The sequence below is a fragment of the Saccopteryx bilineata genome, chromosome 5, assembly GCF_036850765.1.
Source record: "Saccopteryx bilineata isolate mSacBil1 chromosome 5, mSacBil1_pri_phased_curated, whole genome shotgun sequence".
Classification (NCBI taxonomy): domain Eukaryota; kingdom Metazoa; phylum Chordata; class Mammalia; order Chiroptera; family Emballonuridae; genus Saccopteryx; species Saccopteryx bilineata.
The window spans coordinates 205,323,409-205,336,623 of record NC_089494.1 but is presented as its reverse complement, the minus strand read 5'-3'; the positions used below and the strand labels follow the sequence as shown (position 1 = coordinate 205,336,623).

The 13,215-nt window shown below is 42.2% G+C and overlaps 1 protein-coding gene across 2 annotated transcripts in view; it reads left to right on the top strand.

Annotated features, from left to right (window-relative positions):
- Positions 1 to 13,215, top strand: part of FRAS1 (Fraser extracellular matrix complex subunit 1) — a 514,100-nt gene that overhangs the window by 469,408 nt on the left and 31,477 nt on the right. For both annotated transcript variants that reach the window (XM_066279180.1, XM_066279181.1), the window contains 6 exons: positions 1,462 to 1,618; positions 3,783 to 3,983; positions 5,557 to 5,744; positions 6,805 to 7,080; positions 10,139 to 10,371; positions 12,220 to 12,380. In XM_066279180.1, coding sequence (XP_066135277.1) covers positions 1,462 to 1,618; positions 3,783 to 3,983; positions 5,557 to 5,744; positions 6,805 to 7,080; positions 10,139 to 10,371; positions 12,220 to 12,380 — 1,216 coding nt within the window. The remainder of the gene's footprint in view (positions 1 to 1,461; positions 1,619 to 3,782; positions 3,984 to 5,556; positions 5,745 to 6,804; positions 7,081 to 10,138; positions 10,372 to 12,219; positions 12,381 to 13,215) is intronic.

The window sequence follows — 13,215 nt, the reverse complement described above, 5'->3', positions numbered from 1 at the left end:
CTCTAATTTTTATATAATCCAATGCATCAAATTTTGGCATAAGAAAACCTTACTCATTACAGTTCACCCCAGATTCTTCTGTTCATATTTAATAACAATAAAAAGTGCTAGTTTTCTTCTTTTACACATTCATGACTCAGAAAATCCCTGTCTCAGTTATGTGTTTTATGAGAATTTTACTAGTGGCAGGCTGAAACGTGTTTTAAAACACACACAAATACTATAGATGCAACCTGTATCTTTGAGTCTACGTGTCTGTATTTGTTTTAAATTCAAAATAGGATTTTCTGCTTATCCCAGAGACAGTTTATCATTTAATAAAATTATAAAGAAATACATTCTAATTGCTAAATGTTACCCATATTGCAATCTATTAATCATTATTATTTATAAGCACACTTTGGAATCTTAATTTTCTTGGCTTGCTAAGCAATATGTCTTTAGAACTTGTCATTCACTAGAAGGTCTTCTTTTAAAGATAGCCTGAAGAGTCACTACTAAATCTATATTTTCTATAAAGATATTCTTATTATAAATAAGATATGGTAGAAAAAAAGAAACATTCTTCAGGGATTTAAAATCAGGTTAGCAAGCCATATATAAATGTTCACAGGAATGTTCCACAATATTTAGTATAATTAGGAGGTACGAGGATGAAACTTCTTTATAACCACATAGCCTATGCATATAGTAGTATAGTGGATTTTAAATGGTTCAATTAAAAATAATCCCACTTACCACATGACTCTAGTATTGAGGCTACTCTGTTACCTAAAATGTTGTTACCTTCTTTTACATTTCTGAAGGGTACAATCCTCAGTAGAGAATATTCAATTTGAGAAACATGATTCTTTCCATCAAACAGGAATTTAGGTTGGGTTCTGAGACTTTCCGTGCTCAGCAGTTTTCATATGAGACCACATTTGGCAGCACATTCGAGAATTCTGCAACATTTAGAGGTGTCTTTAGCTTAATAGGAAGCCTTTCTAAAGTTCTTTATATGACTATTCAGTTTTTACAATGGAAAAGGAACATTATTTAGCTCTCCGGGAAGTCTAATCCATATGTTGAACACCCCGCATCAGAAATCTACTTATGATAGCCTGTCCAAATATATTGGTTAGCCCAGGAAAATGTGGGAAAGCATACAAATGTTCTACATGTACTCAATAGTGGGTGTTTTATTTGATCTTTTTTTTTTTTTCATAACTCATTACCAATAACTCAAAATGGTTTGGAATGGCCTCATTCAAGGCTCCACATATAAGTAGGTTTCACACAGACACGAACTCTCAGAGATAAGCATTCTATTTTATAAATGAAATGCTTTTGATTCTTTTGGATTTGCGTTGACTCTTGAATGCTGCAAAGAAGAAAAATCATTTTTTTTTCCAGGAAAACCAAGCAAATTATTGGTATCTCACTGCAAATTTTAATCTTCTCTTATGCTATTGATTCTAGATGAAGAACTGTACTGTCTCTATCCATGATGACTCCATGTTCGAGCCTGAGGAACAGTTCAGGGTCTACCTCGGCCATCCTCTTGGAAACCACTGGAGTGGAGCGAGAGTTGGAAAGAATAACATGGCCACCATCACCATATCCAATGATGAAGATGGTAACAGATACTCTAATAGACACTCAACCTACATTTACTAATAATGTAATTGTGTTTTTGAAAAATGAAAGTGCTACAAAAGTGCCTACAGATAATAATCTTGCAGTATATATATAAAATGTTGGCAGCAAATGCTAATTGTCTATAAAGCTCCAATAAGTTTATAGGTATTTTTAATCTCATTATTTCCTACCACACTGTCAAGATGTAAGGAACAAGTATGGTTGAAAGCTAGAACGAAGACATTAAGACACAGAATAAAACTACTTAAGTCACTGCAGTTCAGGAGCAGAGCTGGAAATACAATCACAATCAGTTGAATACAATAAATTAATTTTAATCCTGCACCTTCTTAGAAAAGTCTAATTTCTCAGTTTTCTTTTTTCTCATTGACTGGGCTTACTAACCTAAAAAAAAAAAAGCAAGCAAACAAAAAAAACCCCTTAAATTTTTTAATCAGGTAGTAGTAAAGAGTGACCCCAGCACCAGAGAAAGCAAAATCTGTTACAAATGCAAAATCTGTTACAAATTGGGACATAATTGTTTTATTAAAATAGATATTTTAGGCCCTGGCCGGTTGGCTCAGCAGTAGAGCATCGGCCTGGTGTGCAGGGGACCCGGGTTCGATTCCCGGCCAGGGCACATAGGAGAAGCGCCCATCTGCTTCTCCACCCCCAACCCCTCCTTCCTCTCTGTCTCTCTCTTCCCCTCCCGCAGCCAAGGCTCCATTGGAGCAAAGATGGCCCGGGCACTGGGGATGGCTCCTTGGCCTCTGCCCCAGGCACTAGAGTGGCTCTGGTCGTCGAGGCAGAGCGACACCCTGAGGGGCAGAGCATCGCCCCCTGGTGGGCAGAGCGTCGCCCCTGGTGGGCGTGCCGGGTGGGTCCCGGTCGGGCGCATGCGGGAGTCTGTCTCTGACTGTCTCTCCCTGTTTCCAGCTTCAGAAAAATAAAGAAAAAAAAAAAGATATTTTAATGAGTGAATGGATAATAATATTACAAATAATAATAGCAGTTTTATTGAATATTTCCTGTATACCAAGGATCATGCTATGCATACATAAAATCAGGGACTAATTTGGACATTGGGTAAATAAGAAAAGCCAGCCTTGAAGTTGAATTACTACCCGAGGAAAGTCAGGTCCTGCAGTGGACCCTTCCCAGTCACACAGCAAACCCAATGGCTGAAGCTCAGAGTGGCGATGAATTCACCTTGTGTTACAGAGACACTCCTAAGTTTCAAATAACATGTATTTAAAATCAGTGCAGCCTCCAATGAGGCTTATCGTCTACAATTAGAAAGAATTTCTTAAAGGGAAATGAAGAGAGACTCTAGCAATCTCTGCAAAATTTTATATGTTAAAAATGGCATAGAATTTGTAATTACTCTGAATTTTTTATCCTACTCTCTCTACCACTACCACTTCACCCTTCCCCATAAAAATATAATAGAAAAGAAGGCATAATTAGAACCTTTTGTAAAAATTACCATTAGAATATTAACCATAGCCTAGCAATAATAGTATTACCTTAAGCCAGATTGTGTACAGAAGTCTCTTTCTGAATGATCTTTCTAGCCAGTCATTGAAACCACCCATTCTTCACTAGATAACCTGTGAGGAGCTAGGAAAAGCTAAGGGTGGGGGGAGGTGACAGCACCAGGAGGATCAGAAGGACCAGAGATGAGAGAAGGACTGGGTAAATTTAAATTGTATATTAGTGAAATAAATTATTAACCTTAGAAATTTATGTATCATAAATGAAAAGGAGTTGATTCATGCAATCAGTTAATAGACATATATCAGCCGCAAACTATGTCTTAGTCCCTTGATAAATTGTGCAAATTTTAAAACATTCTGTGAGTTGTCTTGCCTAGAAGGAAACTTGGACATCATGCTTTCCAAAAGCCCTTAAAAATATTTCCCCCGTCTTATTGTTTTTAGTAAGAAACATGAGAAAACACTTCTACAAAAATCACAAATAAATTTTTTTATCCCCAGATTGCTTAAGGGTAAATACTGATTGGTTTTCATAACTGTAAGCCATTTTGTCTTTGTGTTGTTAACTATGAAAAAAAACCCTCTTGTCATTAGCAAGTGTTCCACGGAAGTCGGAATCCTTCTGCTTTTCTAACTTGCTCTTGTTTCCTGCCCATGTCTCCTCAGCCCCCACTATTGAGTTTGAGGAAGCTGCATACCAAGTCCGGGAACCGTCGGGGCCAGATGCCACAGCCATTCTAAACATCAGGGTGATCCGCAGAGGGGATCAGAACAGGACGTCCAAGGTCCGCTGTAGCACGCGGGACGGGTCTGCCCAGTCTGGTGTGGATTATTACCCAAAGAGCCGAGTCTTGAAGTTCAGTCCTGGTAATTGAATGGCCTTCCTCATCTGTGGATTTTACTTAATAGCAAATCAGAATATCTTCTATTTGAACAAAGGAATGAGCAGGGAAGTGAAAGAGGAAAACAGTTATTCCAATAGCATAAAGTATCTTTTAAGCACACATTTGAGATTACTGTGGATTTTGGAATTATTAATTAGTAAAAATGGCACAGAAAAAAAAATAGACCACTGACTTCGAATCATCCATGGCATTTTGCTTCATTTAAAAGGATTTTTGTTGTTGTTGTTCCATGATTTGGTTGAGTAACAGGAGCACTTGATTTTCAAAAAAAATGTAAACCACTGCCATCATTCCACAAATATTGGAAGCAACCACTGTGCTGGGCTCTTTAAGATGAGGGTTGCTAAAATCCAGAAGGCACAGACTCTGTGCTCAAGTGGTTTAACATCTACTAGGAAATGAGACAGACACCCTATTCTGGAGTTTCCAAAAATGGTATCTCCTAGAGAGCTATGGCGACAAGTCAGGGAAGGGAGAAAGGTGGGATTGAAGCCACAACTGGCTGTTTGACTGTCTGATGTACTAATTTGGAGGGAGGATGAGACAGGGAAGGGGCTGAATTATATGCTAGGTTTTTTTCACAGACCTTTCTGGAGAAGTGTAAGGTGAAGAGGCTAATGTCAATGATGGCATCATTTCTACTGTAGCCAGAAGCGGGCAACAGCATTAATTCTTTTCAGTTCTTTTGTCTTGGCAAGTGGAGAGAGAAAATGACTCCCTTAGAAGTGAGTTTGGGGGGGGGTCTCTGGATATCTCTCGCACAGCCCTGGAGCCTCAGGGGGCTTGCAGCTCCATCTTTTGTATGTCCGGTTGGTGTTTTCTGGAAAAGCAGATGTCCTTTCCCCACATCTGCAGGAGGACCTCTCTGTTCCGAGTGTCTTTCCTTTTACATTTTCTGCATAAGGACTTGGGGAAAATAGAGCTCTTACAGTAACCGAGCCCAGATGTCCATAGGAAACAAGGAAGGGCCCTTTACTGCCAGGAATATTTGCACTTTCTGAGAGTCATTTTAGGAAAAAGGAGAGGGTTTCTAAGACTCTATTGCTGCCCCTTGAAGGCTGCCAGACCTTCGCCTTCTCGACTTTATGAAACTTGCCTGGTAGGGAGCCTTGGAGCCATTGCTTCCCTTCTCAGGGGACGGCTATGAAACATGTCTGTGTGCACGCCCTTGCGGCCACACAGGCGCTCATGCCTACATGTAAAGGGGAAAGAAATATTAAGCAAAAACCCCTCATAACCAGGGTAGAGTGTATTTTGGATCATAGATTTTTATTACTGCCAACTAGTGTCAGACAGGGGCCATTAATCCTCATATGGTGTTGAATAGTAGTAAATCTGCAATACTGAGCCTCTATCACAGGTGGATTCGGGTCTATAAAGTAGATTCCCTATTTGGGATGGACCAACGCGATCAGCAGCCACTGCCTTTATAGGAAACCTCTAAAAGGAAAGGATGTGTTTAAACATGAAGCATTGTCCTAGGTCAGTAACCTAACGAGAACTTCCACTGTCCTTGTGTTCTGTCCTTGGCGAAGGTGTGGATCATATCTTTTTTAAAGTTGAGATCCTGTCCAATGAAGACCGGGAATGGCATGAATCCTTCTCCCTGGTCCTTGGCCCAGATGACCCAGTGGAAGCAGTTCTTGGTGAAGTGACCACTGCCACAGTGACGATTCTAGACCAGGAGGCAGCAGGGAGTCTGATATTGCCAGCACCACCCATTGTGAGTTGCTTGACCCAAGGGTTGCTTTTTTGTCTTAGTGACTAGTGGAAAAGAATGTGAGATAAGTAGGACTTCCGTGCTATATACCTTCTTCATTCCTCTAACACAGTGGTTCTCAAACAGGAGCAATTTTGTCCCCTCCCCTGCAACACCTCCTCTTTCTGCTACCTCCTCCATAGACATTTGGCAATTGCTGGTGACATTTTTAGTTGTTATGACTGTCATATTGGGTGTTATTAGCATCTAGTGGGTAGAAGCCAGAGATGCTACTAAACATTCTTCAATGCACAGGACAACTCCAATGACCAAGAATTATTTGGCACAAATATCAGTCGTGCAAAGAATAATAAATTCTGTTCCAACATAAAAGTAAGATCATGTAGTCTGATAAAGATAGAAAGCACAACGTAATTGATCTTCTCACTTCTTTGGTAGGACCTAGAAGAGTAAAATAAAAAAGCAATGCTACCCCATATCTATTATCCTTCATGCTGGCCACACACATAGAATTAAAAATCTGTAGTACCGACTTTACAATTAGGAAGAAAATGCCCAGAGGTTGCAGAAGGGCTTTTAACCCATAATAATGAAGCAGTCAGAACAAGTCTTCTAACCTCCCCTGACCGCTGTCATGTAGCAGAAGAATCATTCCAAAATGTGTCTCATTTGACCATGGGAAGAATACACTACTCATATTTATTCTTATTTTGCCAAATGTGCTAGTGCATACCGTCAACAATTTAATGCAACTTTGAACTAGGAACTGCCATTCATGGTATAGTTTCAGTTACAGTGTGCGGGAAAATAAAAGTATTTTTCACATGCTTGATAGAGCTCTGGTTTAGGAATAATACTAATAAGATAATAAAGCTTTAGCTGAGTAGTAGAAGGATCTTCTCCACTGCCCAAGGTCTGTGGGATCTTCTAGGGCTGCCCGTAAAGCATTGTAAAGTTCTGTTAGATTTTCGAGAATCCCATGATCTCGTGGGTCTTGTGGAGCCTGAGTTCTCTGACCTTCCCGATGCCAAACCCAGGCTGAAGCTTTGTTGCTCCCTTGCAGGTTGTCACGCTTGCGGACTATGACCATGTAGAAGAGGCGACCAAGGAAGGAGTCAGGAAATCTCCCTCCCCAGGCTACCCCCTGGTGTGTGTCACCCCCTGTGACCCGCATTTCCCCAGGTACGCCGTCATGAAGGAGCGGTGTGGCGAGGCTGGCATCAACCAGACGTCTGTGCAGTTCAGCTGGGAAGTGGCTGCCCCCACTGACGGCAACGGGGCCCGGTCTCCCTTTGAGACCATCACCGACAATACGCCATTCACCAGTGTCAACCACATGGTAGGTCAGGGGGTCTTGGACTGGTTGCGTAGGGAGAAAACTGGTGTTTCTCTTTGTCACCCTGACTCTGCCAAACTCCCTAAGGTCCAAATGATACAACTAAGTAGATCAGCAAATAAATGCCTTTCTTTCTCTCTCTCTCTCTCTCTTCCTCTCACCCCGCTTCCCCTCTCTCTCTTACAAAAAAATACAATAAAGAAATGAGCAGGTACACACAGTGCATACAGTCTTTTTATTCTTATATATAAGGAAGGCATATATATATATGATGTAGCAGAAAGAACTAAACTACTACTCAGACACCCTGTTTACAAACCTTAATTCTGCCTGTTTTTAACTACGTGCTGTTAAGAGGTTACTTAACCTCTCTGTGTCGGTGTCCTGGTCTGCAAAATCATACCTCTTCCACTCAGCTGCTGGACAAGGTTAGACAAACCAAATATAAATGTGACCTATAAACAGTATAGTAAGTCAGAGGTTTCAAGTCGGTACAGCTAATGACTACTTTTTGTTCACATGTCTTCAATCATTCAATAAGTAGTAGGCTATAAACTCCTAAAGGACGTGAACCAAGGGGTCTCCCACATTTGTATATCCCCAAGTGGCCAGAGCATGGACGGCACGTACTAGGGACCACTTATTAAACAAGAGGATAGAAGTTCCTATCGAGTGACCAGCATTTTACCAAGTCCCGTGGAAGAACTTGAAAGAAAGGTCACAATGCAGCTGCTGTTCTCAAAGAGTTAGGAGAGCAGACCACGGCCTCTGGCAGCACCAGAGAGCAGGGAGCAGTGATGGTCTTCCCAGGCGGAGGAAATGGTGCCCTCCAGGGACTGCTCCTCACACAGTGCAGTTCATTCCTTTCAGAGAGAAAGCAGAACGCAGTGGAGGCGGAGGCTCAGCCCAGTATCTGGTGCATTGTATGCCTCTGGCAGCACCAGAGAGCAGGGCGCAGTGATGATTCTCCCAGGCGGAGGACATGGTGCACTCCAGGGACTGCTCCTCACACAGCGCAGTTCATTCCCTTCAGGGAGAAAGCAGAACGCAGTGGAGGCAGAGGCTCAGCCCAGTATCTGGTGCATTGTACACACCCAGTGATTTGTGACTAAAATTAGTGCACTTAGTTAGAAATTAGAGATTTCTTTTAGACTGAATTTCTCCTCTTCAACCCATTGTTTGTTCTCACTTTAATAAGTACATCACTTTGATGGGATAATAGTGGAGGAAGCTATTAGACCTAGATAAAGTGGGGTCACTCATATCCATTGCTTTGGCACAACTTATTCAGAAAGGATAGGAGGTATTTTTGCAACTTAACCTAGCTCAAATTTAAATTATCTTCTATATTATTGAAAACTTTAGGCCCTGGCCAGTGGCTCAGTGGACAGAGTATCAGCCCGGTGTATGGACATCCCGGGTTTGATTCCCAGTCAGGGCACACAGGAGAAGCGACCATCTGCTTCTCTCTCCTCTCTCTCCCCCTTCTCTCCTTCTTTCCCTCCTGCCGCCAGTGGCTCCATTGGTTCAAGTGTAGCCCTAGGTGTGAGGACAGCTCTGTCGGAGCGCATCAGCCCCAGTTGCTGAAGGTAGCTTGGAGCTAGAGCATCAGCCTCAGATGGGGTTGCCAGGCAGATCCCAGTCGGAGAGCATGCAGGAATCTGCCTCGTTATCTCCCCTCCTCCCACCTAAAAAAAAAAGAAAGAAAAGAAAACTTTAAATGGCAAGATTTAACAGCGTGTTGTTTTATAAGTATCTGAGTCTCCATTTAACAGAACCATGAAAGGAGTTTGATCTGATGTGAGCCAAATACACATTTTAAACAGGTAGCAAGTTTATAATAATTACTTCACATTTCAGTTTTTCTTCTTGCAATGAACTGGTGACTAATACTTATACCCCAGTCTTCTTTGCTGTATCCTTATTTCTTTCATTATTTATTTACTAGTTTATTCATTTATTTATTTTTAGAGAGGAGGGGGGAAAACAACTCGAAGTAGTTGCTTCCTGTTTTTGCCTTGACTGGGCAAGCCCAGGGTTTTAAACTAGTGACCTCTGTGTTCCAGGTCAACACATTATCCACTGCACTCATTATTTATTTAATTTCATATACTTTATGCATTTTTGTAAGATGCCTCAAATCTCTTCTGATCTAAATCCATGTGTAAATAAATAAATGTGTTAGCAGCTAATTAAAAATTTTAATGGAAAAAATCTTTAATTTTTAATAGACTTCGATGAAAATTGTTTTCATGGGTAGAATTCATAAGTTTGTATGTTTGCTTTGTGGGAGGTCTGTGGCACACAGAACTAATTAATTTTTCCTGGTATTTGCTTCTCTGTCTGTATGCACACATTACCTAGAGTTCTGTGACCTGTGTGCCTCTGCATAGATTGAGTTAAGCACTCTTATGGCTTCTCTATGTCTGGGAACATGAAAGAATCTGTAAAAATAACTTCAAAGGGCAGTTGATATCAGAAGCCAAGTTCTTCACTTCCAGCCTGCATGTTATTGTAACCCTTGCAATGTGTGTGGTCATTAGATAGGGGTTGGAGGAAGGAAAGCAGTAGAAAATAAAGAAAAATAAGAACTCCTGGGATGGAAGTACCTCTCCTCTGTATCCTGACACCATGCTCTTAACAAAATCGACTTGGAAGCCAATGACTTTTACTAAAAGGGCTGAAAACCAGTTGAGTGGTCCTTACACTGAACCTAACATGTAAAGAGAACATTACCATCACTGGTAACCAGTCATATCTGGGCTCTTACTTTACATCTGTCTACTTGCTCGTTGCATGACTTACTGACTTAGTCTATAAGTACTCACTGTTCTGTCTATAGTGCCTTACTCCTGGTAGAAAGTCAACATTTATGTGGTAGAGGGATGGATGGATGGACGGACGGACGGACGGACGGATGGATAGATGGATAGATGGATTGTCTTCACAGATTATCTTGTGCCAGGAACTGGTTGTGTCAACTCACCCAGAAGACACATTTTAAGGAGCTATTCAAGGAGTATATATATACATGTCTGAGGTGCTTTATTCTTCCTGGTAGGTTCTGGATAGCATTTACTTCAGCCGGAGGTTCCACTTGCGTTGTGTGGCAAAGGCTATAGACAAAGTGGGTCACGTGGGGACCCCCTTAAGAAGCAACATTGTCACCATCGGAACAGACAGTGCTATCTGCCACACCCCAGTGGTGGCTGGGACAGCAAGAGGCTTCCAGGCACAGTCTTTCATCGCAACTTTGAAATACCTGGATGTCAAACACAAGGAGCATCCTAACAGGTCAGCCTGGCAGGGCCATCCACAATAAGAGGGCGGCGTGGATCTCGGGCTCTTCTGTGTGTATTTTCCAGGCAGGGAAGATCTGTGAGTGATGCTTCAACAAAATAGGTATAGAGTTGGTGCATGCTTCAGAATAAGTTTAACTTCTTCAAAGGCTCCCTCAGATCCAGCCGCTTGCCCATCCTAGCCTCATTTCTTTCATCTTGTCATTGTCACCTACCAGTCTACCCACAGCAAATCACTGTAGCTTACTCAAGGCTTCAAACTCTTTTAGGTGACCTGCCTCCACCTTTCCATGGCTCCTGACTCCAACTCACCCCCGACCCCTTCTCAGTGTAGTTAAATCCAGTTGTCCTCCTGTACCTAGCTCATGGCATCTCTTCTAGGAACTTTTTCATCATCTCCAATTTAGTTTGGAAGCTCCTCCTTCCAGCTCTTCTGGCCCCCTGTGCCTCTTTAAAAGCATTGTCATCATTCATTCTCTCTGTCCCCATAGTCCATGGAGAGGGTAGGGACCGTGATTATTTATTCTGTATTCCCTGTGCCTGGGACACTGCTTCTTTGCACCTCAGAGGGCAGCTGTGCCTTTATATTTTCTTGTGCTACCATGATGTTGGTGGAAGATGAATACTTTCATCTTTGCAGGGCAAAACTATAAAAAGAATTCATGTATATTATACATATTCATTAAACCTCATAGTATTATATGTGTGCCTTTGTGAGCAACTGAGTTCAGAGAAAGGGGTTCATTTGCATGGGAAGAAAACAGATTTGAATATATAGCCAAGAATATGTAAATCCTTCTTTTGTTCTAAGAGAATAAAATTTATCTTTGTTAGAAAGCAATAACAGAAGTACCAGGGCACTACTGGCCCCTTCATGAGAAAAAGAGCTATCCTATTCATATGCCAAAATTCTAATTCCTCTTATAAACGTGGGACCTTGCTCTGAGACATAAGCTGTAAAAACTCAAAACGCACCTTAATAAACACTTTGCAAATTTAAACTTGTACAATAAAAACATGCAGCCGGCAAGTACAGTTTCATTGTGGTGCAGTCTTAATGTTTATTAAGCTTGTATTTTATTTAGAATTGTAAACTACATGCTCTAAAGAAACAAAAGAAGTGAAGGAAAAGGTACTGGCCCTCAGAGTGGGGAGGCAAGATAAACAGAGTCTGCAAACAGGCAAGAAATAGCTGCCAACATAAATAAGTTACAGATTTTCTAGTACAAAGGCACTTAGATGCTGAAGAATGTAGATGGAGGGAGAGCGTATTGCAGAAGGAGGCCAGTGAGGAGAGGGACAGTTCCTTCCGTGGGGGAGGGGGAGTATGAGTAGTGGGATATTATTATCTCTGAGGTATTTTCTGGATATGGACATTGTCCTTAGTGTTTAAGAGTTGTATTAAAGTAAATATTTTTTTAAAATGTGAGTGTTGACCTTACCCGAGCCCCACACACTCACTGTGACCGAGAAGGGAGCAGCACCTGTATCCGCCACTCAGCTTTAGCTCCTGAGGTAACAAAGCTTCCATTTAAAGCAAAAAAAGAGCTTTAAAGTAATTTGTGGTTGGGATTTTATCTTTCCTTGTGTAGTAGAACAAAAAGAAATCTCATTTCTGATTGCTATCAGTCCTGAGTCTGAAGGATCTCTCGGGAGAAAATACAACCCTACATGTACAACATACCCTCATGCTCAGAGAGAAATCTTACAACATAGAAAGCTTTAGGGAACAAAAAAATGGATCAATTCACTGGGAAGACAAAGTGGGTTTTGAGAGAGAATGTTCCGTGTGAACTGTTTTTAGCATGCAGCTGACCAGTTATGCCTGCCTTTCGCCCCTTAGAATCCACATTGCGGTGCAGATCCCACACCAGGACGGAATGCTGCCCCTTGTCTCCACCATGCCCTTGCACAACCTGCATTTCCTATTATCCGAGTCCATCTACAGACACCAGCACGTCTGCTCCAACCTCGTCACCACCCAGGATCTGAGAGGCATCTCAGGTGAGGGATAGCTGTGTGCCGGCTCACCCTTCCAGCGCAGCCCAGTGGGCTTGGGCGATGGCTAAATAAACCCTGCTTTTCATGTTTTCCCACCCCCAAGATCTGCACGATTAGCCGATCTCCTTCTGAGCAGGCGACCAAACCTAAGCAGCTTAGACAATGACATGAACAGGAGAAAACAAGGACTTTGATATCAAACTAACTTAGGTTCAGATCCTTAGCCCGTGGCTGGACCTCCCTGTCGTGCCGGTGGCCGAGGACAGACAGATCCATATTGGATTCAGGCAATGGTAAAGAAACGTTGGGCCTGAAAAGCTTTGGGCCATTCCGTTTAATAAAGTCTCACAACGGTGCACAAGCACACAGGCAGGGGAAAGTGCCTCTCTGGCACACAAACAGCAAAATGGCCCCTCATAGTGGTGGGCAGGCAATCCGGGTATCCACAATTCCCCATCTCTCTCGAGTACAAGCACCTTACAGGGGTCTCAAACTTTTTATAAAAACCGCCCACTTTTGCAGTGCTGGTCAACCTGGTCCCTACCGTGCAACCAAACAGCGCTGGGATTGGCCCATCATGAAAGCTGGAACGCCCACTAGTGGGCGGTAGGGACCAGGTCTACCAGCACTGCAAAAGTGGGTGGTTTTTAGAAAAAGTTTGACGACCCCTGAAGGTCATACACACACATGCCAGGTGCTCACGCACTAATTGAGCATAGTGCTTGCAGCTGGTACACCAGCGAGCAAGCCTAACACAGCTGCCCCACGCCCACACTCCCCAAGCCGTTCTTTTCTTATCTATAACATGAGAAAACAATTATACTGACAAAGGTGAGCA